General features: G+C 53.9%; 1 protein-coding gene across 1 annotated transcript; it reads left to right on the forward strand.

Moving 5' to 3' along the window:
* Positions 1-272: 272 nt before the first annotated feature.
* Positions 273-25,256, forward strand: SH3BP1 (SH3 domain binding protein 1). Its single transcript, XM_075002068.1, has 20 exons — positions 273-339; positions 2,303-2,345; positions 3,498-3,602; positions 4,704-4,780; positions 5,053-5,164; positions 5,388-5,464; positions 6,054-6,189; positions 7,181-7,249; positions 7,505-7,595; positions 8,125-8,267; positions 8,352-8,463; positions 8,848-8,929; positions 13,256-13,336; positions 13,781-13,897; positions 15,524-15,621; positions 16,643-16,772; positions 17,709-17,824; positions 18,696-19,096; positions 22,171-22,861; positions 23,711-25,256. The coding sequence occupies exons 1-20, from the start codon at positions 278-280 to the stop codon at positions 24,034-24,036; spliced, it is 3,069 nt and encodes a 1,022-aa protein (XP_074858169.1). The 5' UTR covers positions 273-277; the 3' UTR covers positions 24,037-25,256.
* The last annotated feature ends 757 nt before the right edge of the window (positions 25,257-26,013 follow it).

The following is a 26,013-nucleotide window of genomic DNA, read 5'->3' on the forward strand; positions in this document are numbered from 1 at the left end:
TGGAACCTAGACCAGAGAAGAAACGGAGGAGAGAAGGCGAAGGAAGGAGAAGTGAGAGGAGGAGAAAAAGGAGGCAGGAAACCTAAGAGCAAGAACGAGTGAGGGAAGTGTGGCGGGGGGGGAGAAAAGGGCGGGAGGGTGAAGCCAAGTCAGAGAGGAGAGGACGGGCTGGGGAGGGAGGCCCTTCTCCTCTGATGACAAGTGCAGCCGGCTGGTGCTGAGCAGGGGAAGCTGCTCCAGGGGAGGTCGGGGCTGTGTTCTCCTCTCCGCGCCCAAGATGATGAAGAGGCAGTTTAATCGGATGCGGCAGCAGCTCTCCCATCCCAGCATCACAGGACGGTAAGGACCCAGCCTGGAGCCCTCCATCCCGCAGCTGGTGGGGCTGCTGGGGAAGGCAGGAAGCTGCACTGGGGATCAGGGCACACCCGCAACCCCGGTCGTCTGGTGGGTCATGGGCCAGAGACTCCCCTAGACAGCAGCCAGGGGAGGAGCGGGGAGGACCACCGAGGCCCTGGGTTGGGTCACCATGGAAGGGGGCCGGGGAAGCTGAGAACAACCCATTTGGGGGAAGCTTTAGCCAAACCCCAGGGAGGCTCGGCTAACTCAGGTTTCCCCAGACCCTCTTGGCTGGGAGAGTTGGAGGGACACAGCAGTGTGGCTCAGTAGCAACTCCCTCTGGTCATTTATAAAGCCGGGTTAACAAAGAGGGGCTGGCAGGGCTGGCTCTGCTTCTGCTGAGCTGAGCAGTGAAGTCCCTCCAGCCAGGCCTGGAGCGTGCCCTGTAAGCTCAGCTGCGACGGTGTGTCTCAGACCCATGAAAGTCAGGATGGGGTGGGGGCGCTAAGCTTGATGGAAGCGCCTGTCACATTGTGCCCCTCTCTGTGGATGGCTGGCAGTCTGGTCTGGGGCCAGGGAAGTGGAGGTCAGCCGCCGTGGGAATCCTCAGGCCCCACTGAGATAGAGAGGGGAGAGTGATGCAGGAGAAGAATAAGCAGACTAAAGGGCTATTCCCTAAGAGGACTTCTCTCCCTCCGGGGCTGGAGGCCTCGTTTGGAGCTGAATCCTCCACACTTTGCCATGGGAGCTTCCTCCTGTACCCCCAGCGTCTCTGAGAAGCCTGCCTGAGGCGGAGAGGGGAGTGGGGAGCGTCTCTGGAGGCTGGCGAGGGGAGAGGGGACTCTGGTGGTTTGCGCAGCTCTCCTTTCCTCTCTGTGTCTCCAAGCCCGTTTCCATTCCGGCTGCTCCCCTGCTCACTGCCATCTCTGCTTTATTGTTTTGCTCTCTGGCTAATTGTTCCCCTTGCAAAACCTTGGGAGCCCTGGCAGGGCTGGGCTCTCGTCTCGGTTCTCACCCACACACACGCTTTGTTTTTGTTTTGAATGTCAGGCGGCTGAGAACGGCTTAAACTCAACTCGCTATTGCCTGAGGCCCCCAGGCCAGCCAACTGGGTCTTTCGCTGGGAGGGGTAGGTTATGCTGTGACTAGGCAGTTGCAGCACCTCTCTGCTTCCCACATCCTCTGCCTTAAAGGCATCTCTCAGCTGGACCTAACCAGGAGATTTCATTATGGCCTGCCAGAGTATCGGCTTGTTCAGTCCAGCTGCCAGGCCCCCTCACTGGCTACAGACCCACCTCCGTGCCTCCCGTCCTTAGTCTGCCCTGGGACCCCACTGTCTCAGCCCTCTTTAATCACCTCTCCCTCCACCCTCCCACAACTGCTTGTCCCCTTCACCTGCCCGTCCCAGTTCCTGAAGAAAGTTCGTGAGTTGGGTGGACTCTAGGGGCAGCCCCGGTGGGAGGAGGAGGCAAAGACCAGAAGTGGGTCCAAGATCTGTCCAAGTGCCTAGTGATTTTTTGGTGCCCAGCCCCAAGATGTTGTGAAGGGCCCCAATTGCCAGAGGGCAGGCCCTTAGCATCCCCTGACAATCAAGTGTCTCCAGTAGGGGGCCTCAAATCAAGAGGTGTTTCTGAAAATCTCGGCTTACACCTGTGCTCAGAGGAGAAGGAGCCGGCATGGATTCTCCCAGCGGTGTCACTCTGCCTCAGGACCTTCCGCTCACAGATTGGGAGCCATTCCCATGCCTCACATCATCTGCCCAGGGGTTCACCTGAAAGCTCCTCTTAGTAAACCTCAGCCTGAGACATGATCTAGGACCCACCATCTCCCATGCCCTTGGAGAGACCAGAGCAATGGGATTCAGTGGCCTCTGGCTGGAGGAAGTTGGCTGGAGGACACCAAGGGTAATAAGTCTCTCTCTCTCTCCCTCTCTCTCTCTCTCTCCTGCCCACTCTCTCTTCCCCAGAGCCCAAGAAACGGCTGGGCTCCTGACTGAAGATATGCTGCAGGTAAGGCATGAGTTCAGTCCACAGGCATGTATGGGCCTGTGCCTGCTTGTGGGGCAAACATCTGGTGTGTGTTACTCTCTCTCTGTCTCTCTCTTTCTCTCTCTGTTTACCTAAGTCCCATGGCAATGTCAGCCTGGATTTTTCTGCATCCTGGAACGGTGCCGAGGTGCAACAGTGGTTGACAGGCCTCTGACAAGCCTCCCTGTTTACATCAGTGGGGGACAAGAGCTAACCTTAAAACCTGAGCTAAGCAGCCCAGCGCTCCATGGTCCTCTCCTCCCATGTTAGCTCCGCCACTGTGGCGTTCTCTACCCATAAGGAGTCATAAGGAGGAAGGAGAAAACTTGTTCTTTTTTGGCCTCTGAGGATAGAACAAGAGGCAATGGACTTAAACTGCAGCAAGGGAGGTTTAGGTTGGACATTAGGAAAAAGTTCCTAACTGTCACGGTGGTCAAACAGTGGAATAAATTGCCAAGGGAGGTTGTGGAAGCTCCATTGCTGGAGGTATTTAAGAACAGGTTAGATAGATGTCTATCAGGGCTGGTTTAGACAGTACTTGGTCCTGCCATTGGGGCAGGGGGCTGGACTCGATGGCCTCTCGAGGTCCTTTCCAGTCTTAGTGTTCTATGATTCTACACTGTGTCTCTATCTGCATCCAGGATCCTAGGTCCGACATAGCCTAGTCAGGCTGGAGTACGGGTTGGCTTTGCCCTGGGGAGACCAGACAAAGCTGTTATAAGCACGGGAAGGAACTGTGTGACATGAGTCCGGTCTCGCCAGGCAAAACCAAGTGGTGGTAGAACAGGATCACCATGGAAACCAAGCCTAGGGCTGTACCCGTAGGTCTGAGAGTCCATCCCTCTCCGGCACCATGTGGGATAGGGCGGCACTGCCTCATCACACCCTGTGCACAGGGGTAGGGGGGAGGCACCAGAGGGACCCGGCTGGATATTAATGGGCAGGGGGTCGCCCCGTGCCCTCCCCATTGGAGGAAAGGAAGTTGTCTTTCCTCTTTGCATAGCAGTCTCCTGAAGTAGGTGGCCCCAGCAGAGACCCTGAGGCGAGGCTGGAACCTGGTGTATTGAGGGATGATGAGGGTGGAAGGGACTCTGCCAACCCCTCCCATTTCTGACTCCCTCTCCCTTGCTCTAGATTGAGCAGAGAATCGAGCCAGCCAAACGGGCGGCGCACAATGTGTCCAAGAGGCTCCAGGCGTGCCTGCAGGGGCAGTGCGGTGCAGACATGGACAAACGCGTGGTAAGTGCCTCTGCCCCGTGCTCCCCACTAGATGCGCTGCCTCATCAGCCTGTGGAGGAAGTGGCTGTCGGCCCCTCCTGCGGCAGCTGGCCCAGTCGCTCCAGGAGTGACTCTGCTGGATGGAAGATGCTTCAAGAGTGCACAGCACTGCCTGAGATTTCTTGAGTGTCCCGGCTTTACACTTGTTCCACTGCGCCTGACAAGGTCTGGCCTGTGTTCTGGAGAGCTCAGAGAGCGGTGCAATGGGGAAGTGAAGCGCTGAGCTTTCATGGCGAGGCCACTGCTTCTGCCAGAGCCTGGGATGCACCTGGCTGCTTCTGAGGGCCGGGGGAGGGATGGAGAATGTTCCTCCCCTAAGTCACTGTTCTAATCTGCTCCCAAACTGGGGCTACAGCACTGAGGGGGCTGGGGGATGGGATTCAGGGCCTTTTTCCTCTGAGTCTCCACAGGTTCTAAAAGGCAGAACCTTTCCCCTCAGAGTCACCCGTTTCAGTCTGAGACCAACACATTCTAGTGACCGTCGTCTTCTCATGCACTTGGCCTTACTGCCAAGCTGGCCTCTGCATTCCAGGGAGCAAGCTAGCTACTCTCGTCTGGCAGGCGGGGTAGAAACTCCACCAGGCCTCAGCCTGTCTCCCCTGTGACCATCCTTTGAGCTCCCAGGTAGGGTGTCTGCCCTAGCACAAAGGGCTCCTGACCGTGAGCTGTCACACTCCGGCCAGGGTAATCTCCTCCTCCACGACCCAGCCCCCTCCGCTCCAGCTTTCTCACAGATCCAGACAGGCTGTTGGAGGACTCTCCACAGAGCAGGGTTATGGAGCCTTGAAGGCCCTTCCAGCCATTTGGATCATAGTCCTCCTATCTCTCCCCTTGGCTTCTTCTTGGTTCTCATGCTGGGGAGGGGGCTTCCGAGGAGGGGCTGGGAGGTGAAGAAGGATGTGAAATGTGGCCTGTGTGTTCGGGCATTTCCTTGGTGGCCCTGCCATCAGCTGGGTGTGGCGCTGAAGGTGTCACTCACATGCTGGTAAGAGAGGGGGACTCTGATGTGCCTGCTCATGGTTTCCTTCCCCTCCCTCTCTCTCTCTCCTTGGCTCCATGCAGAAGAAGCTGCCCTTGATGGCTCTGTCCATTGCTATGGCGGAGAGTTTCAAAGAACTAGACACCGATTCCAGTCTCGGGTAAGGGCCCACAGGGAAGAGACTAAGGAGCACTGAAAAGTGTCAGTCCAAATGGTAAAACTGCTGCACGCTTTCCCGGGCACTGGTTCGGAGGTTTGCGCTCCCAAGCAGAGCCTCTGAACACACACATTGGGGGAATTTGTGTGCTGGACTGCCAGGTGCAGCAGGGTCTGGGAACTAGTTCCTGGGATTGGCACTGCCCGCCTCCCTAGTGCAGCCCCCTAGGGTGGGTATTTTTGGCCTCCTGTGATACTCCCCTTCCTTTTCTACAGGAGAGCTCTAGAGATGAGCTGCTTCATACAAAGCATGCTGGCCAAGGTCCTGGCTGAGTTTGAAATCACCTTAGAGAGAGATGTCCTACAACCTCTGAACAAATTGAGTGAGGTAGCCCAGAGCTCGCTCCTTCTCACCTTTGCTTTCCCCCATCCCTTCTCTGCTCACTCACACTCCATCTCTCCAGCCTGCCTGTGCTCTCTGGCCCAGCTCTGCACTCTCCACCCCCTTCTTGCCTCCCTCTCACTGTGACTGCACGAAAGGCAGCAGAAGCGCAGCCGTTCCAGGCACATGGGCAGGGTCTGTAACTCACTCCCTCATCCGTGTCGGCTAGGAGGAGCTGCCCGTCATTCTGAAACACAAGAAGAACCTTCAGAAGCTGATCTTGGACTGGAACTCCATCAAGAGCAGGTACCGAGCTCTGCCAGCGGAGACTCCAGTGATTGCCCCCTGAGAGGGGACTGGAGTGGGGGCTGACAGCTGCACCGTCAGATCAGAGAGGGGCTAAGTCCCTGACATGCAAGGATGAGTCCGGGGGCCATGTGCACTCACCGAGACCTCTCCTGTTAAAGGCACTGGAGATTCTACTATGCAAACAGAGCAGGCAGTTGCCTGGAGCAGCAAAATGTTGGGTCTGTCTTTGTGTGGGCGGCTCCCAGCTGAGGCAGGGGTTATTTGCTTGCATGCCCACAGCCCCTAGGGCAGGTCCTGATTTCAGGAGTTGGGGAAGAGGGGTTTTCTCTGTGTTCACCCATTTTGTAGCACCAATGAGCAAACCCTCTGCCTGGAGCAGGAACAGAGGGCACAGCCCACAAGCAAACGCTAGGTGAAGGAGAGAGAGGGGGGCCAGCCTGCTGCTTCTAGGCTCATTTACCTATCGGCCAGAGTTTTGAGAGGGCTGGAGAGCACGTGCTTCTCCATTTACAGGGTCAGCGTCCCTGGTGTTAAATGCCACCAGACCTCAAGGGTGCTGACCCAGTTCTTCTTTTACAACCCAAAGACTGAACCAAGCCGTCAAGAACTCCAGTAACAGCGCAGGTGCTGGCCCTGGCCCCGGGGGCTCCTCTGCTGCCATCAAACTGGAGAACCTGAAGGAGGAGGAAGAGGAGGTGAAGCGGAGGGTGGAGCAGAGTAAGGTGAGTGGACGCGGAGTCTGCACACTTTGGGGGAGGGAAGCTGATGACACAAAGCGGGAGGTAGGGGAGGCCAGGTCTGCGAGCTGAGCACTAATCCACTCATCTCCTGTGATGGTGCCCTGACAGACCCCAGCAGCCAGGCACCAGTTATGGTCTAGCGCTCTGGCTAGAGTAAGATGTTTGGTCCAAACGCAGCCAGTACCAGCGGGATGCTGGCTTTGGTAAGATGACTGGGTCCCAGACTCCAGAGGAGATGGACACCAGCTGGCTGCAGTGCCAGCCCCAGGCCCTGGTACAGCAGGGTAATAACAGGTTTAAAGCAGCAGTGTGGTGGTCAGAGCACAAAGCCACTGCAGGAGAGCTTGGGAGGGGGCTCGCTGCAGAGCAGAGGAACATGCTGTAGAACTCAGGCCCAGGCCTGGCCCTCAGAAGATCTGCATTCAGCTCCCAGCTCTTCCACACATTCCTGGTGGGACACTTCAGCTCTTTGTGCCGCTGCTCCCTGGAGCTGACATCCCTGGGTCCTCCCTGCCTGCGTCTGTCTTGTCTAGCCAGATGATGAGCTCTTCCAAGAGGGCAAGGGCTGTCTCAGGCAACACCCAGCACAATGGGACCCTACACCAACCACAATGCCAAATAGGAAGCAGAGGGACTCGTGCTTGGGGGCTGAAGGGAGAATGTGAATGCTGAGCAAAGTAACCTCAAATCTAATGAGCCGACTCTGCTCCTCTGGGCTGCTGCCTTGTTTGCTTTCCTTCCAAATGCCAGCAAGCCGCCCCAGCTGCCACGGCACTGGGCTGCCCCCTACCTTGAGATTCTCCCTTACGCACGTCTGGATGTACCCTGTCAGGGGCTCGTGGCCCAGACCTAGCCATGGGAGCACTGCCTGGGTGGGAGGAGTGGTGGGGTTAGTGAGGATGGTGGGGAAGGGGGTCCCTCCTTTGTGGTGGTGCTGAGGCAAAGGTTACTCTTCGTTGTGTCTCCTCTCCAGGACGAGTACATGGCTGACCTCTATCACTTCTCCACCAAGGAGGACAGCTATGCTAACTACTTCATCAAAGTAAGTCCCTCCCTTGTGTGCTGCTTCCTCCATCCACCTCCTTAGTCCACTAGGAGCTCCATGTTGCAATGGCCTCCTCTCAGCCCCATCCCACCCACCCCACCACTGCTGGCCAAAAAGGCTCCCTCTCCACTCTCCTTTGCACTGCACATCTCCTCCGAAAGCATCTGTCCCTGTCAAGTGCCCCAGGGGCCTGGTGTCTCTGAGAGATGCTCTGCAGGGTAAAGCTGTGTTTGCCTGTGGTCTGTCTGGCAGCTGCTGGAAATCCAAGCTCAGTACCACCGGAAGTCTCTGGAATCTCTGGACACAGTCTTGGCAGAGCTGAAGGAGACCCGCGGCCAGTCAGGTGGGTAGGACGAGCTGGGCTGGGGCAGGCGGGTTTTGCGGGTGGCACAGTGAATAGCTACAGACAGAATGTACGTGGAAGGGGCCCTCAGCATCTGTCCGAGCTCCCACTGAGCCTGCTGACTGAGGAGCTCTCTTCCTCGCCCCATTGCCCTGGGATTGTCCAAACACGAGCTTTGGGCACCGCACTGACCCCTGCTGACATATCTCAGCCCTTGCTGGAGGGACCAAAGCTAGGCGTGAGGAAATTTCGGCTCTCACGCCTCGTTCAGTCCTCAGCCTCCATGCTGGGACTGCCAGTCAGAGGGCGACTCACAGCCAGTCATGATAAAGGCAGTTTTGTGACATGGCATCCCTGTGCTGCTGGGAAACGGCCTGGCGTCCCTCAGCTCATTTCACACTCAACGGATGAGCACTGATCCCTCCCCACCTGAGCCTGGCCTCGAACCAAAGGTCTGTGCAAGAGACTCTGCAGTGGGGGGGACGTCCTCCATCCTCCATCCCCTCCTGATCTCTCTCCTTTTTTCCAGAGCCCTCTTTCCCTGTGGATATGCCGGTGACAGGGTATTATGGGGTGCCTTTGGAAACACACCTGAGGGCTTTGGGTCAGGAGATTGCCCTCCCCATTGAAGCCTGTGTCATGATGCTGCTGGCGTCGGGCATGAGGGAAGAGGTAGGTGCCACTTGCTGCCCAACTCCCTCCCCCGCCCGAGCCAGTCCATCCTTCTCTCACACTCTCTCTCACCTCCCTCACTAGGGGCTCTTCAGGCTGGCAGCTGGGGCCTCGGTGCTGAGGAGGCTGAAGTGCAGCTTGGCCAGTGGCTCCAACGCGCTGGAGGAATTCTACTCCGACCCCCACGCTGTCGCAGGTATGCGCTGGGAGCCCAGAGCCGGGGCACTGGAGAGGCCGAGTCAACAAGTGGCAGTGCCAGAAGAGGAGCATTGTCTCTGAAACAGGCTGGATTATAGGGTGGTTGCACACTCTCAGCCCTTTGTGCATGTCGGGGCTCTGGCTGTCAACCAAGTTCAGGGCTTGTCGCCTAATTCCTTCAGAGCTGGGCAGCTGGAGAGCAGCGGCTGCTGGCTGGGAGCCAGCTCTGAAGGCAGCAGTGCCTCCAGCAGCTGTGCAGAAATAAGGGTGGCGTGGCATGGGGAGTGGTCGTAACAGCCTGAAATAATTTCAGAACGGATCCTGGGAGCTGGGGAGTTTGAGAACCCCTGCACTAAAGCATGACCCTTTGCCTCTATCTCAGGGGCACTGAAATCCTACCTGCGAGAGCTGCCCCAACCCTTGATGACCTTTGAACTCTATGACGACTGGTTTAAAGTCGCCAGGTAAGCAAGAACCACAGAAATGGGCTTTCTTAGGCAGGTTAAAATAATCAAAAGGACACCTCCAGTTATGGACATTTTGGCCGGGGTGTCAAACATAGGGGCCTGCAGGCCAGACTGGGCCCATTTGATGTACTGATAGTGTTCTGCCAAGATGTATGGGTCACTGCATCCGTCACCAACATTTCTGCAACTGGGTGGAACACCCTGTCACGCACACAAACAGTGCATGGGAATCAACCCAGGGAGTTGGACCGAGTGGGCGGAGGGCTCTTGCTGCATGCTGGTGTGTTTGTGCTTGCATGTGAGGGAAACAGCAACCAAAAGCAAGTGTCTAGACAGTCTGACCTGGGAAGAAACCTGGGGAGGGGTTTTTAAGTCTGGGGCAAGCTGGAAAGGTTGTCCTTGCTACCGTGAGCAAAAAGTGCTGTTTCCTGATATTTGATTCCTTCTGCATTCAGAGGCACAGGATTTTGTACATTCTTTGTTGTCACCAAACAAAACTACATCAGACAAATACCTGACTACCACCAATTTCTGCTCTCAACTGGACCATCCCCAGGGCCTCAGACTTTCACTAGCCACCTGGGGTCACGCCAGGAGTGGGATCTGGTTTCCAACGAGAGAATGTATGAGCAGGTGTTTCTGTGCAATCAAGATAGAAGAAAACATGGGACAGGTTTGCAGAAATCAAAAGTAGCCAGGCAGGATTTAAAACACACTCTCAAGCAGGAGTAGAGACTTTGCAAAAGGCATGAGGAGCTGAAGATTCCTCAGAAGGGATTCAGAAACAACTTGCAGGCCAAGATGAGATCGCGGTGGAAGCAGCAAATCCAAAGTGCCAGGGCAGATTGGCAAACCCATATGGAAAACGTAGAGACTGGAATGGTGAAACAGATTGATGAAAGTGACTGATAGCTGGACAAGCCATAGGCCACAAGTTCTTCCGCACAAGAGTGGGGACCAAGCAAGCCAACCGAAAATAAACGGAGATGAGCTGCTGCAAGGACTTAAGGAGCTGAATATTCAGGTGCAGAGAAAATCAAAGGGTCAGTGACCACAGAGGAAAGCAGTAGCCTGGAGGAGGAATTGAGCCAGCCGGAAGATGTGGGAAAGAGCAGACATTAACTTGTTTTCTACTGCGTTTGAAATCCACAGCAGCCCAAAAGGAAAAGGGTTGATCTGTCCCAGCTCACATGAGGGAAAAGCTCCTTTGGAGGTTTATGTAGTTCGTCTCCACAGGATAGTGCCAATGAATGGCTGAAGGAAGGAAAGAGAGGGGCATTACTTTTAGCCTGTATGTGTGACCCAGCTCTGACTGGGCTGCAGATCTTACCCCAGGAAAAGAGAGTTGTATCCAGCTCTGGTACAAGCCCTTTACATGTGGTTTGGAGCTAGCCATCGTCCTGAGCAAGCCAGGGCACAGCTGAGAGCTAGAAGGAGAGGGAAAGAAGAAACCCCATCTGAACTGGCAGAAGGCCCTGAGGACACTTGTGTTCATGGCATATCTGGCTAACACCAAGGCCTTCCAGAGTAGTACAGCAATGGACCAATTTATAGATCCTTGGTGGACCCTGGACTTGCAGAGGAAGATCAGTAGAAGAAGGCCAAAGACACACCGAGAGGCTGGGGGAATTGGCTGTAGAACTAGAATCTTTTCTTGTAGCCGTTCACCAGAGAAGGAAGGAAGCAGCTGCTCGTGAGGAAGAGGGAAGCTCTGCATCTGAAGCGTATGACGAAAGAGGGGATTTTAATCTGGTTTGTAACGACGAGCAAACCCAATACATTAGGTTTGCAGAAGAACTGAAATTAACAATATACAAAAATTAAAGGAAACAGTTCCGTTGAATGCTGGTACTCTGATAAAACTGGCCACAAAAAGAAGCGTTATAAATGTCAAGCTGGCCCACGCAGGCTGCCACAAGTGGCTAGTGAAAGTCTCTCTCTCTTGCTCAGTTTGGGTGATGAGGGTACCACAAGCTGAAAGGGCAAAGCTTGGTGGATAGGTTGCTGTATTTGAACTTTCAAAAAAGAGGACACCCCTAAGAGGGAGTGTATCTGTGTCAGTACCTAACACTCACCTTGTAGCTAGGTACTAGAGGTGCTATAACACATCAATACCAGGTGAGTGGGTAGATACTGATACAGATACACTCCCTCTCAGGGGTGCCCTCTTTTTTTATATAGTAACCCTATTGGTGGAGATATCAGGATCAGCCCCACCATTTGAACAACTATCATGGGAGTCTGGCAACAATGGGATCAGCAAAACAATGGGATCAGCAAAATGCACAGCAGTGATTGACGTGGGCTCTGGCACAGCCATTCATTGAACCAGCTACGCTAAAACATCTAGGGAATCAAGGTTCCAAAACTGAACCACCAAGCGGGTTTCCAATGGAGACAATGATGGGGCCAAGGGCACTTGACCCAAACGGAGTTTGAAGAGGGGACCTCTGAAGGTCGAGCACAAAATCTGGGTGGCTGTCCCAGTGCCTGAGCTCATAACTGGCTTGGATTCCAATCAGTGCTAGGAAAGGCAATTTACAAAGTCAGTCCGTGGACATTGCCCTTTAAAGACAGGTGAGACAAACGGCATGTAGGCAAAGGGAGTTGCTTTGAATAGTCACATAGAAGTAGCCATGTTAGTCTGTATCGTCACAAAACAGACCAGCAGTTCTGTCGCGCTTTAAAGACTAACAAAATAATTTATTAGGTGGTGAGCTTTTGTGGGACAGACCCACTTCTTCACATCTGGAATGCTGACAAAAGTAAAAACGGACACAACGATAATTGAACAGAAAGATAGAAAAAAATTATATTAAAACTGACAAATCAGCTACATAGGACAGAAGGAGGTGGGAGGGGTAAGAAAGTTACTGACTGCTAGTGTCTGTTAAGTGAATTGCCTGAGATCACTATGAATATCAAAAATAGGGAAACTGTCCTTGTAACGCGTAAGGTAATTGCTATCTTTGTTGAGCCCAAGGCATAAAGTACTGAAACTGAGAATGAACTCCAGTTCAGACGTCTCCCTTTCTAACCTGCTGTTAAAGCCTCTTTGTTTTAGGATGCAGGTTTTCAGGTCTTGAATGCTAGAGCCTGCTCCATTGAAATGCTCACTGACAGGTTTATGTGCCTTCACATTTCTAATGTCTGAGTTGTGTCCATTCCCTCTTTGGCAAAGTAATCACTCCCCTTCCTCCCCACCTTTGCCTCCCCTCCTTCTGTCCTACGTAGCTGAGTTGGTCTGTCCCACAAAAGCTCATCACCCAATAAATTATTTTGTTAAAGTGCTACAGAATTGATTTGAAGAGAGAGAACTATCCTGCCCCCAAGGACAAAACCCATTATAGCAGGTACAGATTGTACTAGCTCCCAGCAAGGGAGGGACTGAAGCCCGTTCTGAGACCCACAGTCTCAGGGAATTCTTAGTTCCTCAAACCCTTGTGCATCTGAAACAGGAACGGATCAGCAGCAAACAGTGGAGAAAAGAAACCACTTACTTGACCCTCAGGGTGTGATTTAACATTTTCTGAGCTGACAGAGGTGCTGGTGGCTGTTCCTGTCTTGGCCTATCCATGTTTCAAAACCCTTTCCATGCTGGACGCAGGTGTTAGTGCTTACACTATGGGGAACGGAGCTTCAGTTTGGCTCTCCTTTCTGCGTCCCAAACTGAGAAGGAAGCTGAGGCTAGAAAAATTGTTCCAGAGGTGAATTCCCCCAGACAGAATAAGCAGGGGCTGATGCAGGCAGAAAGTTCCACAGGGATAACAGGCAGCTCTCCGGGGCTGATTGACTGAGCCCTTCTCACTTGGTCACGCTCCTCTGATTGATTAAAGAAAACCCATTCCAGGGGTGAGAAAGCTGAGATGGATTTTGGATGGGAATAGCTGTTTGGGCTGGCAGTGTGAAAACATCTGGCCAGAAAACCACTGCACCTACATATAGCATTCACCTTGTGTCATCTTTAATTTGCTAAACAATTTATTTGCTTTCTGTTTGGGATGAGTCACACATGGCCTCACTGTTTTGGGGCATCAGCAAGATGATGGGGCAGAGCTAAAATGGGGGGTGGAGGATGCTATGCTGAGAGGTACTGATGGCTGCTTCCATCAGAAACTTCTCCGAGTGTGAATACGCCTGCCAGCTAACTGCCAGGGTGAGTTAATCAGCAGCTCCCCCCCAACACATCCCTCTCCCCAAATGAATATGATCCCGTTCTTTAGCCTGTATTGGAATGGAGAGGGGGGTTTTGCCTCACCTCTGATACTGTCTCCATCCTGCCTCTCTCAGGCCAGCTTAAGTCTCTTCCCTTTCCCCTCTCAGCTTCAAGGAGCCAGAAGGTCGCATACAGAGCCTCCGAGACACCTGCAGTCGCCTCCCACCAGACAACTACAACAACCTGAGGTAGGGGACAGGGATTTGTCAGTCTAGGCTTCGTACTCTGCCCATCTCTGTGGTATCATAGTGCCTCAGCTGGTGACAATCCCCTGTCTTCTGTGCATAGGGGCTATGGTCCCCAAAGCACCCTGGCCTCAGCTTCTGCATGGCTCCTAGAGACCTGGCTGTGGACTCCAAAGCTGGAGTTTGGTGTGTGACAGGGCGCAATGCTCATTCTTCCCTCTGACCCCAGAAGGGAACCCTGGTCTCCCACACAGCAGCGCAGGGCTGTCACACTGAGACCAGCAGGGCTCTCCACGCTCTTGGCAGCCCCCTTGCTGTGAGGGAGAGATGGAGCTGGAATGGGGAATCCCCATCTCCCCAGGAGGCTGTGCAGAGCACTGACTCCTATGGTCATGAGGGGCAGCCGCACTTCTCCGATCTTCACTAACCCCCTCCCTTTTCCAACAGGTATCTGATCAGGTTTTTAGCCAAGCTGGCTGAACATCAGGAGGTGAATAAAATGACCCCTAGCAACATCGCCATCGTCCTGGGACCCAACCTGCTGTGGTCACAGCAGAGTGAAGGGTAATGTACAGGGCTCCCCAGAACATCAGCAAATGGGGGGAGGTCCAGGGCATGACCATCTCCACTGTCACCTCTGAGAGTTTCCTTTCCGAGCCTGCCCAGAGGACAAGCGCTGCAGCCGGGAAGCAGCGCCAGTCCTCGCTGGGATTCATTAACCACCCAGGCACTTTGAGAACTTCTAAAAGGAGGGATTTTTTTTCATAGCAGTGGTCCACAGAGCTCAGGACTGACTGGCAGCATGTGCTGCTGTTTGCAGCCTAAACTCCACTAAGGTACCATAGCATCATAGAACACTAGAACTGGAAGGGACCTCAGGAGGTCATTGAGTCCCGTTCCCTGCCCCCTCGGCAAGACCAAACACCACAGATCATCCCAGATAGGTGTCTATCTAACCCGCTGTTAAATATCTCCAGCAGTGGAGATTCCATGACCTCCCTAGGTAACTTATTCCAGTGTTTAACCACCCTGACAGTTAAGAAGTTTTTCCTAATATGTAACCTAAACCTCCTTTGTTGCAGTTTAAGCCCAGTGCTCCTTGTCCTATCCTCAGAGGCCAAGGAGAACAGTTTTTCTCCCTCTTCCTTGTGACCCTCTTTGAGGTACTTGAAAATCGCTATCATGTCCCCTCTCTAAGTCTTCTCTTTTTTAAACTAAACAAGCCCAGTTCCTTCAGTCTTCCCTCATAGCTCATGTTCTCTAGACCTTTGATCGTTCTTGTTGCTTTTCTCTGGACCTTCTCCAATTTTTCCACATCTTTCTTGAAATGCGGTGCCCAGAACTGGACACAGTACTCCAGCTGAGGCCTCATGAGCACAGAGTAGAGCAGAAGAATGACTTCTCGTGTCTTGCTCTCAACTCTCCTGTTAATGCCTCCCAGAATCATGTTTGCTTTTTTTGCAGCAGCATCACACTGTTGACTCATATTTAATGTTCCTGATCTAGGCCACACCCTGCCCTCAGCTCTGCAGATGCACCCACTCCTCACTAGACATACCTCTTTCTGTTCCCATTTCGTCCCACCAGCCAGTTCTATTCATGTACCTCAGTCCTGGCCTTTTATTGTCCTGTCCCCAACCCAGGCCCTTCACTTGTCCTGACCTACAAACATCCTACTGCTATTCCAGGGCTCAGATTATCCCTCTCCCCCCTGCTCTGCCAGTTCATCTCCTCACTGAGCTGCCCACCTCTGCCAAGCCTCACCTCACCCCCCAGCGCATCGCTTTGCCAATGCACAGGAAAGCTATGCAAGTGGGAGGAAATGTCTATTGGATAGTGGCTGAGGCCCAGCACATTCATAACACATGACCTTTGACAGAGCTTGAACCTGGGTTTCTCAAGGTGAAAGGGTGGGGTGTGCTCATTGCATAGGGACCGGGTACAAGAGCCCTGCCTCAGCGCTGTACCCTGCAACTGTGCCTTCTGTTGCCAACCCCTGATCCCACTCATATCCCATGAGTTTCTGACTAGCTATAAAATGGGGTTCATTCTGCTGTCTCCCTTGGTTCCCCTCCAAAGAGGCTCTGCAGACAGACAGCGGCATGGGCAGCTGCCAGAGGAGGAGCAACCGCTGTATTAATTGTCTGTCTCTAGCTCCATCTTAGCGGCTCCTTTCTCTCTGTCCCTCAGAGACCCGTTGCAGCTAGACATGGCCTCAGTGTCCTCCATCCAGGTGGTGGGCGTGGTGGAAGCCCTGATACAGAACGCTGACACCCTCTTCCCTGGAGGTAAGGCATCGCTGGTGCTCTGCCGCAGGCCAGATCCAGGCTTCTCTTAGGCCAAGTCCAGCGGGCCTGGGGCCGGGACACCTGTGGTGAACGGGTGGGTGCAAGCGCTGTTCAGAATTATCCCCTCTGGGCTCAGTCTGGGATGAGAAGGGTACAAAGCAAAAGAAGCAAGCCATGCTGACAGGAAGGGGTATCCCCTCTAGGGCTGCTCCCATCTGCTTCCCTGCCCACACTGGTAGGGTGACCCCTGCACAACAAGAACAACCGTTTAAAGCAAGGCAAGAGGGGAAGCTCTGAGGCAGTGCAGCCAGACCCCCTGTCCTCATCCCACCCCGCCCCCCAGAGGCTCGGAAATCCAAACAGCCAACTGTGAAATTTGGGGTGCTGGCTTCAGAATTGGTCAGGAGAGCTGGAGGAGGAACCCTTGGGAGCCTGGTAGGAGACAAGCGCCCCACGAAGAGAGGTCGATCTGCTTCCCCAGCAAAGCGTGACTCAGCCACTTCTCCTCCCCTCTCTCTCCCCATGTGGCCCTGCACCCCCACTCCCATTCAGCCCTGGCTCGATGCAGTCACCCCACTAGCTGCCGTGCCCCAGCCCCAGTCTGTCATCTCCACTAGCCTTCCTGAACCCACTCTGCGATGGCCCCCCAACCAGCAGACTCGTGTGCCCCACCTTGTCAGCCCCTCCCGTCCATATTCCACGCCTCCGCACCTGGCCCCAGAAGCAGAGCACTGTGAGGAAGGCAGCCGCTGACAGTGTTCCCTGTACACTGAGCACTTGGACGACTGCCCAGAAGAGATTCAGGTGCCACCCAGCTGGTTGGCAGAGCCCCCCCACATCCGGCTGGGCACAGTCCAAAGCCCACTGGCGTCAACAGGCTTCTCCCGGTGATCTTTGGTTCAGGCCTCTAGCGCTCTGCATGGGGTGGCTTTGTTCTGGACATGGGGGGAGCATTTGTACAGACCCCAAGGAGGGGGCTTCTGTGCTGCATTAATTCATTTTATGTATGTATTTATTTAAGAGATAGACTTTAACGTCTCAGGCATGTTCACCCCCCCCACGAAGGTTAAAGCCAGTCAAGACTCATCAGTTGAAGAGCCCTCATCTCAGGCCGTTGCTGCCGGCACTACTTCTCTAACAGCTGGAGAAGTGTAAGTATCCGGCAGGGAGAGAGACTTGGCTTCTTTTGCCAGTCCCGTGCCTGTTGCACAGAGATGGGGTGTCCAGACCAGGGACAGTCACATGTCCCATAGGTAACGCTAGGTATGAACTGACTCAGCCTCCCTTGCCTGAGGTTTGGGATTGATTCTAATGCTTGTAACCCACCACCAGACGAGAGAGTGTTCCACAGCGTCCTGATCCATGCTTTCTGTAGCAGCAGCTAAGAGGAAGGATGCTCCAGTAGTTAGTGCCTTAGTCCAGGACTGAAGAAACATGGGTTTGAGTCCTGGCCCTGCCACAGACTTACTGTATGATCTTGGGCACCTCACTTAATGTGTATTGTGGTACCCGCCCCCCGCATTTCATAGGGCCTCTGTGAGGCTGAGTGAATTGGAGATCGTAACATCACTCAAATGCTGAAATAATGGCAGCCACACGACTAGATCCTACTATAGTGAGGTTCAGCATCTTCTCATTTTTAATCTGTTTCCCTACCCCCAGGCCCAGTGTTGTGGATAAGCTGCATTGCTGACCCATATCAGTGGTCTATCTGCTTCTGTATCCCACACCATTGTCTCCTAGCCATATCCCTTGTGGGCGTCAGAGAAAGAAACCCCCTTGCTCCAAGTGTCACAAGAAGAGAGGTCTATCTGCTCCCCCAGCAAAGCATGTCCTTAGCACGGTCATCCTGTCCCAGTAACTGCTTGCCCCATCTCACCTCCCACTCTCTACAATTCATGCTGGCACTCTGCACATGTGCATTTATGACCCCACGCAACTAACAGCGTCGTCTGATGTTGGGCGTGTCAACCCATGTGCCAGCCACAGTCACAAAATGTGCTCTGGCAGACACCTGTGTTTGAGGTTCCTAGTTCATGTCATCAGCAGATGTGATTACAAAGACCTGACTTGCCCTTTACCCACAGCAGGAAAGACCCTGAGACATCTTCTGGACCAGTCTCCCTGAAAGTGACCAAAACTACTCCTGAGGCTGGAGACCCCTCGCTGCCTCTGCCCCCAGCTGATGACACCACACGCAAAAGTAAGTCTGGCAGGCTGACGCACCTTGGCATGCATGGATCGTCTCCCTTCCGGCGTGTGGCCCAGCCACTGACATGCTGCCGAGGGAACTGCAGCTTAGTGTGTTCACCACTGTGCTGAGGGGGGTGCCACAGCTGGGCAAGGCCCCTGCTGGGGTATGTTGGTCTCAAGGTCCTGCTGGAGAGACACCACGCGCTGGCCTCATCTCACCCTGTTGCAAGGTTGGCTTCCCCTTGCCTGCACTGCTTGTTCTAGGAGTGAAGGGGCTGCTGGTCAGTGAGAAGGATGGGCAAGGCTACTACCCAGAGATGTGGGGTAGGGGCGTTGGCCAGGGGACTTGTGCTGATCCTGGCTGGGCAGATGGAGCTGTGAGGGTTAGTCTAGTTGGGGCAGGTGAGCTCAGGCCTCTCTGATGAGCTTCTCCCCTGCCACAGAACCAGCCTCTGTCATGCCACAGACCTCCCTAATGCCATTCAACTTGTGGCTCACCTACTGCGCCCCATTGTGGGGCACTGATACCTATAAGCCTATCGATTTACCCCTCCCACCTGCCTGTGGAGGCAGCACACCCATCCCTGGGCCTTGCCTCTTGCCAAAGTCCTGCAGGCAGTCCCGTAATTATTTGTGAGGTTCCAGCCAGGGATCAGGGCCTGTTGGGTGGAGCACTGCATGAATTCAGCATGAAGAGCTGGACCCTCCCTGGTCCAGTTCTGCCTGGCTGGAAGATGAGGGGCTACATCACGGGACTCGGGCATTGGTGATGGGAGTATAGGAGGGGAGAGCCAGGAGTCGGGCTGCAGGCCAGCCATGGAGGGACCATCTGGATGGAAAACAAGTTTGCAAAAGGAGTTGTGTTTCTGTTTGCTTTGCAGCGAAGCGAGCTGCCCCAGCCCGACCCACAGTATCCCCACCACAGGTGCAACCTCGAAACCCAGCTTCTGTGCCTCAGAACAGCCCCAAAGCCCTCCCTCGCCGATCAGTGGGTGGGTCTGTGCGAGCTCCCACTGTCCCACCTCCGCTTCCACCCCAGCCTGCCAGACGCCAGAGTCAAACTGCCCCGCTGTCCCCCAAACCTCCACTCTCCCCCAAGTTGCCTGCAGACACCATCAAGGAGGAGACCTCTGCAGCTGGCCAACGTTCTGCCTGTAGCTACATTACAGAAACAACTGCAGACTGCACCCCAGAGACAGAAGGACTGGAGGAGCCTTCACCTCCAGGAGGACCAAGCTCCCCAGCCATTCCCCAGCCAAGTGGTCAGTCCCCAGAGAAGGACTAGAAGCTTTGAAGGCATCAGTTCTGTCTGCCTGCCAAGGATCCAGGGAAGGGGAACGAGGAGGGACTGGTGCTCCTCTGGCTCAACACATAAGGCAAAAATCTATCTAACCCTGTGACAAACTTCAGCTCCTGGAGTTCTAGGAATCAGATCCTGCCACAGTCTAAGGAGACAAGGGGTTACTAGATGCTTATCTACATTCCCTCCCCAGCCTTCCTTAATGATACAGCTTCCTTCAGCCAATCTCAGGCATTAACAAACCCGCTCCTGCACCTTCAAAGGGCCCCTCCGACTCTACAGAGCAAGGAGTTCATGGCTCTTCCTTCTTTTCAAAGACTATTTCAGTTAAAGGACAGCCCACCTGTGCCCAAAATAGCTTGGAGCCGTTCAAAGCATACTCAGGTAAATGGAGTATATGCACTGAACTGCAGTTGATTCACACAGCAGAGGCCGGGACTGAGCTGAATTTCCAGTGAATGAGGTGTGGATTCAGAGGGTTAGTCTGACATTTTCTACATATACAAGGCAATAATTCTGTACCTTGGGGACCAACTTTGCCTCTGATGAGTTCTGATAAACTCCTCCCATTAAGAATCTCTGACATGATGAGGTCTGGGGCAGGACCTCATTTTTTTAATACAATGCTGGTAAGTTATTCAACGACTTGGGACCAAATTTATAATTGGTGTAAGTGAGCATGACTTAATTGACTTCAGTGGGTTGTGTCTGCTTTCAGAAAGGCTGAATTTGGTCCTGGGATTGTATGGGTGAAAATCCAGTACAAAGAATGCTGCTTTCTGTCTGTTGTGTTTTGCAGGGTTTTCCTGTTTCCTTTGGTAATCTACTTTTAAACATATACATATATTTTAACAAAAAAGTCTTGGCTGCATCACAACAAATGTTAGCAGGACTGCTCCCTTCTTTCCCTTTGCTTCTCCACCGGGAGGTAGGAGACCATCCCAGCACTGAGTTAACAGTAGATTCCTCTGTCTCCTCTCTGCAATTTTCCTTTAGCCTCTGGGAATATAACAGCATTTACTTCCCCACAATACATGAACATCACATAAGCTCTGGGCTTCCTCTCTGCCCAGGCAAGCCCAAACTTGTTGTTGCTCTTCAGGAAGGCAAGGTGGAGGTGAAAAATCCTGTTTATAGTGCAGGGTACAGGACTGGCCTATAAGAACTGGGACAGGCAGGGGAACCCTGAATATTGACCTGGAACCTGGATGATACCAACTGGGCAGCTTGGGTGCTATTACAAGCATCTTTGGTTAGAACTGATAGATGACTAATGAGAGACAGCCTCTGTCTTTTCAGACCTCACATGCCCCACTCCAACAGGTTTGTTCCTGCCTTTTGGTATATGGGCAGTGGCCATCACTTCCAAAGAGGCACATGGTAATGGTGATGCAAAATCACAGTGTGTGTGTCGTCCATGGAGGGAGGGGAAGAAATAGGTGAGGTGACTGTGTGTTGGGCTCCATTGGAGGAAGGTAACTGTTAAGGAAAGATTTAACTCTCTCTCACCCTCGCAGGTGTGGTGTTGAGTTCGACTCTAGGATCCCACAGAATTTCAAGTTCAGAGTCCAATCCACAAGTATCCTTTATTGAGGTACAGACTTACAGCTGGAGCTGGGTGCCTCCAGAGAGGGACCCCGCCTCCCAGAAATCACTGGCAATTATACGCTTCACAGTTTGTAACACCGCCCATACCCCTGTCCAAAGTCCAATCCCTTAATTTGAGTAGGGGTTTTTACTCTTCCCCATTGGATGGTTCTGTTGCTAAGAGGACAGTCTGTTGCTGGGTGTTTGATCTTCTTTAGGAGGCAGTTATCTTAGCTCCTTACATTCTCCTTGTATCTCCATTTTGCAAACTTCCAATTACCATGATATTGGGCAGTTTTCACCAGTTCTGCAGCTGTTGTTTTCAGCATTCCTCTCAGGTCAGCTTGACCTGGGCCTAAGGCTTCAACTACTTTAGCTACTAGTGCTAAGCTAAGCAAACAAACTCTTTAAACATGCATGTAAAATGACATATAAATGATTTTCCCATAACAGTAACAGTGTCCTCTTCCCGGGGGGGGCGGGTAGTACTCCCCAGTTTGAGCTGTCTGGCACTGCGCTCTCAGCCCTCCAAAGAGCACTGGCTCCCTTCCAGCTGCTTTCACTACATGCCCTGCCAAGGGAACTGGCTAGTCTAGTCTATGGATTTTGCCACTTGTGGCTCCCCCTATGTGGCCAAGCACAAGCAGACACCCCTGCAGGAGCGCATCTGTCCAGATACACTGCTAGCGCGTCCCTGAAGTAGCACTGCTGGGGGCGGTACGGAGCTGGGGGAGAGGCAGGGCACAGCATGTAAGACCCCCATCCCTTGCTCCTCCACTGCAAGCATGCTGGGCAGGGCCGCCGCTCGCAGAGTTCGTACAGCGCCGGGCACAGCACTGCCCTCTGCTGTCAGCTTCGTGGCCCAGCGAACCGCCCCGTGAACCACTACCCTCCACTCCAGCCTCCGCCGTTCCATCTGCCTGTCAATCATCTCTTTTTGCACCGCCTCTCCTCACTCTGTTCGTCCCACTCCTTTCAATCCTACGATCCTCTGATTGGCCAGTGTGTCATCTACCCCTGCGCCAGGGCCTGCGCATTTTACTCCATATGATAGGCTACCGAGTCTGTCACTCTTTTCTAAGCACATAGCGCGCCTCTTTCCTGCTATTTGAGAGGATAACTTTGTTGTGCCCGCCTCCTACAACCGTCCCCCTCTGTGATAGGCCACGGCGGCCGCGATTCTTTCCGTTTTGTTGCTCAGAGCCGCGTCCCTCCGCTCCAGTGCACGGACGCTGGTTGGTTCTGACCACCTATCAATACTTCCCGATCCTTCCTTTCATTGGTCCTCAACGAAACTCAAACACAATCTCGCTCGATGGGCGTAATTAGTCTTCCCTGCCCGTCAAACCTGTCCGCACTAGGGATTGGGCTCTGAGGCCTCGCCCCCGATGGAGGGCGGGCCGTGGCGTTTGTCCATCAAGCACTCCTCCTCTTGCGGTGATTGGACGGCGTCGGCCGGCCCCGATTAGGTGGGCGGGCGGAGGGCCTGTCCATCAGGCCGTGCGGGCGCGTTGATTGGCGACGGCGCCCCGCCCGGCGGTGAGGTCATTCCCGCGGGAGAAAGCGGCATGGCGGCCTGCAGGCGGCTGAGCGGGGCGAGCGCGCGGGAGGTGCTGGGCCCGGCGCAGGGGCTGCTGTTCGATTGCGACGGCGTGCTGTGGGCCGGCGAGCGCGCGGTGCCGGGCGCGCCCGAGCTGCTGGAGCGGCTGAGCCGCAGCGGGAAGGCCTCGTTCTTCGTCAGCAACAACAGCCGGCGCTCGGTGTCCGAGCTGCAGCGGCGCTTCAGCCGCCTGGGCTTCCGCGGCGTGCGGGCCGAGCAGGTCTTCAGCTCCGCGCTCTGCTCCGCGCTCTACCTGCGCCAGCGCCTGCTGGGGGCCGCCGGCGACGCAGCCGGCCCTGGGCCCGGCCGGGTCTTCGCGCTGGGCGGGGAGGGGCTGCGCGGGGAGCTGCAGGAGGCCGGGCTGTACCTGGCCGGGGAGGGCGGCCTCGCCACCGGCAAGGACGAGCCGCCCGTGCGCGCCGTGGTGGTCGGCTACGATGAGCAGTTCACCTTCGCTAAGCTGTCCGAGGCCTGCGGCTACCTGCGCGACCCCCAGTGCCTTCTGGTGGCCACCGACCCTGACCCCTGGCACCCTCTCAGTGACGGGCAGCGCACCCCGGGTGAGGGGCCCCGGGGCAGCAATCTCCACGTGGGGAGGGGTCCAGGTGCCGCACCACTGGGGTGTCCGGGCTCCTCAGACGCTCAGGCTGGTCCCCTGCAGGGACTGGGCAAAGCCTGGCTGGGTGCTGTGGCTTATCTTGCCGACGCGGAAGTACTAGGCTGAGCCCCAGGATACACATTGCATGGTTATCTCTGATTTCCCTTTGAGCCAGCAGGGAGGTGGGTCTCAGGCTAGTTCAGTCCCTTCCTGGGGAGGACAAATGAGACCTGCTGGAGTCTGTGGTGGTCAGGCCATGTTGCACAATATCACCTTTCCCCTGGAAACTACACCAAAAGCTTTAATTCACTTCTCATAGGTAGTGGCTGCACTGGGTCTGGGATCTATAGGTGAGAGGTGCCATCCTCCATCCCTAGGAGCTCCCTCAGATCAGGATGATTGACAGTGCTGCTTTGTCTTGCTCTTATTAGGAGAAAACAAATCTACACCTTAAACATTACTGACCCACCTATGTTTATGGATATGGTGGTAATGACTAACAACCTTATTCATAAACTAAGGCTCCATGGTGCTGGAGTCCGAAAACATGCTGGTTGCCCTTGAAAATGAGGGCCTGCCTCATATAAAAGGGACAGTGGTATCTCTCAAACTCTGGTATAAAGGGCACCCAAACTCCAAGGAGGCAGGCTGGAGACCTTTGGGATTCTACTGACTGGCGGGGATACTGACCCCTTGTCTGTCCGTGGTAACAAGCATTTCTTCAGAGCTTCTCTCTTGTGTCAGGTAGCTCAGTTCCCAAGTAATTAAAATCTCACGTGGATTTGTGAATGCTTGTTTCTCTTCTTCCCAGGCACAGGGAGTCTCACGGCGGCAGTGGAAACAGCCTCGGGGCGCAAGGCCGTGGTAGTGGGGAAGCCAAACACGTATATGTTCGACTGCATTGTAGAGCGCTTTGGTGTGGATCCTTCCCGCACTCTCATGGTGGGTGATCGGCTGGAGACAGATATCCTCTTCGGCAAGAACTGTGGGTTGGCCACTGTCCTAACCCTGACTGGCGTGTCCAGCCTGGAGGAGGCACAGGCTTACATGGCCAGCGAGAGCCCTGCTGCAAAGGACCTGGTGCCCAATTACTATGTGGACAGCATTGCAGACTTGATAGCAGGCCTGGACGAGTAGAGGGCAGGGAGGAGTGGGAGTTCCCTATCCCAGTCCAGATCTCCACCCATTCCCATTCTTCTTTCCATTCTTTCTCAGTTCCAGGCTCTAACCAGTCCCATAGCCATTCATTTATGTAGTGGGGGGCAAGGCGTGAGTAGTTGTCTTTCTTCCTGTATCTTGCTAAGAACGGAAGTTGCCCAGATGAATCCTTCCCCTTCAGTTAAATATGCTACCACTGACTATAAAGGAAAAGTGGAAACCTTGTATTAAAGGCTAGGCTGGGGGCATGTACAAGCCCGACCGGTGTCTGTTTGCTCCCCGTACCCCATGGAGTGTGGGCAGGCTGTCTTATTTTTCTTTTGTATATAACCAGTGGCGGCCTTTTACTGCTATGCCCTCCACTCTTTTTTTTTTTTTTTTTTTTTTTCCTGGGCTACAGCTCTTGTGCTCTTCATGGTGCCTGCTGTTTCCAAGTAGAAATAGTCCAATGAGTCCTTGCCAGGGGGGTGGCCGCAGATCTCTCCTGCCCCACCCCTTGCCAGTGGCCAAGATCCCTGCCCAGGCCCCAAAAGGCATTAGGAGGGCACCTGCAACTTGCTTTGACTCCAAGAATGGTGAACTGAGGAGGCGTGTTGTTCCCCTGCTCTGAAGGGAAGGACAGTCTCTGACCCTGATTTAGCCAGTAATCCTGTTGCGTATCGTGTCTTGAGTGGGTGGGGGGAGAGAAACAGTCCTTGTGACTCAGCCCTAATGACCCAGACCTGCTGTAACTATTACAGCCCACCTCTGATGGGAACAGTTTCCAAACACCCTTTCCTATGTGTGGAGGAAAGTGTAGGGAAACGGCTCTTCCGGCCAGACCAATGAAGTGCATCAGTAATGATCTGTGTAGCTTTTGCCTATGTCTGATGGGTTGTGATCCCACTACAACAGTGGGAAAGGGATCTGTATCCCTACCTCACCGCTGTTGCGTGGCTGTGGGTGGGATAGCGTTGCTGTTGTCAGGGCTGTGAACGTGCCACAGCCCTGGAAGTCATTCCTTGCTGCTTTGTCTTTTGACAATTTTTATTTATGAATTAACTTATTTATGCAAGTGTTTGTATAAACTATTGCTGATTGGCCGTGTCGGGGGCGAGGGCGATGCCTGCCTTTGGGCCTCTCTCACTGCTTCTGTCCCATGTCATTGTGGTTTTTTGACACTTGCCATTTTTCAGTCTATAATAAAGTGCGAGTGTGAGCTGGAATTGGCTGTCTTCATTCCCCCATCTCTGGTGGGAGGGAGAGAAATGACAAATGTAGGTCTGAAATTTGGTGGTCTTAGACAAGTTTCTAGGGGGCTGGAGCTGCTAGTCCTTTCCCCTTTAAGGACAGGATGGGTTATGCATCAGAAATGCCTTTCTTGCTCTAAGACATGGGGTGGGACATACAGGAAGCTTATGTTGCCTGGGATGCTGATGAAGGATTCCACTTGCTGGGGCTGTCTGGCATCTTTAGTAGCATTGCACTGATGGTAGGTGTCTGAATTAGGCTTGCTTGGCTTGCGTCTGAGGATGGCTACACAAATGCAACACAAGCTGTGATTCCACTGCCCGTTTCCCTTCCCATTCTGTAGTAGGAGGGCTGTTGTAGCCACAAACCTTCAGGGCTCTGGCTGAGGAAGCATGACTGTCCCCCCCACGTGTGTGGATGCTGCACCAACTGCTAGTCAAATAGTTTTGTATCTCTCCATTGTTTGTAGCAAGTCATCGTGATCTCCCAAATTGTTCCCAGCTCTTGCGCGCACCAAGAGGTAAGATTAATAGGGTGTGGCTGGGAAGCAGTGGTTCTCAGTGTATTTGTCATTGTAGGCTGCATATGCAGCTCTTTGTTTTGTATGGCTGCAAACGTATGTACTACCTGTACAGCCCAGAGGCTGGGCTGTTGCACAGGCCACAGCTGTGTGCTGATTGGGCTGCGAACCTCTGCTCCGAAGCACTGGCCTCTCCGAAGGAAAGA

This window comes from Carettochelys insculpta, chromosome 1 (assembly GCF_033958435.1).
Source record: "Carettochelys insculpta isolate YL-2023 chromosome 1, ASM3395843v1, whole genome shotgun sequence".
Classification (NCBI taxonomy): domain Eukaryota; kingdom Metazoa; phylum Chordata; order Testudines; family Carettochelyidae; genus Carettochelys; species Carettochelys insculpta.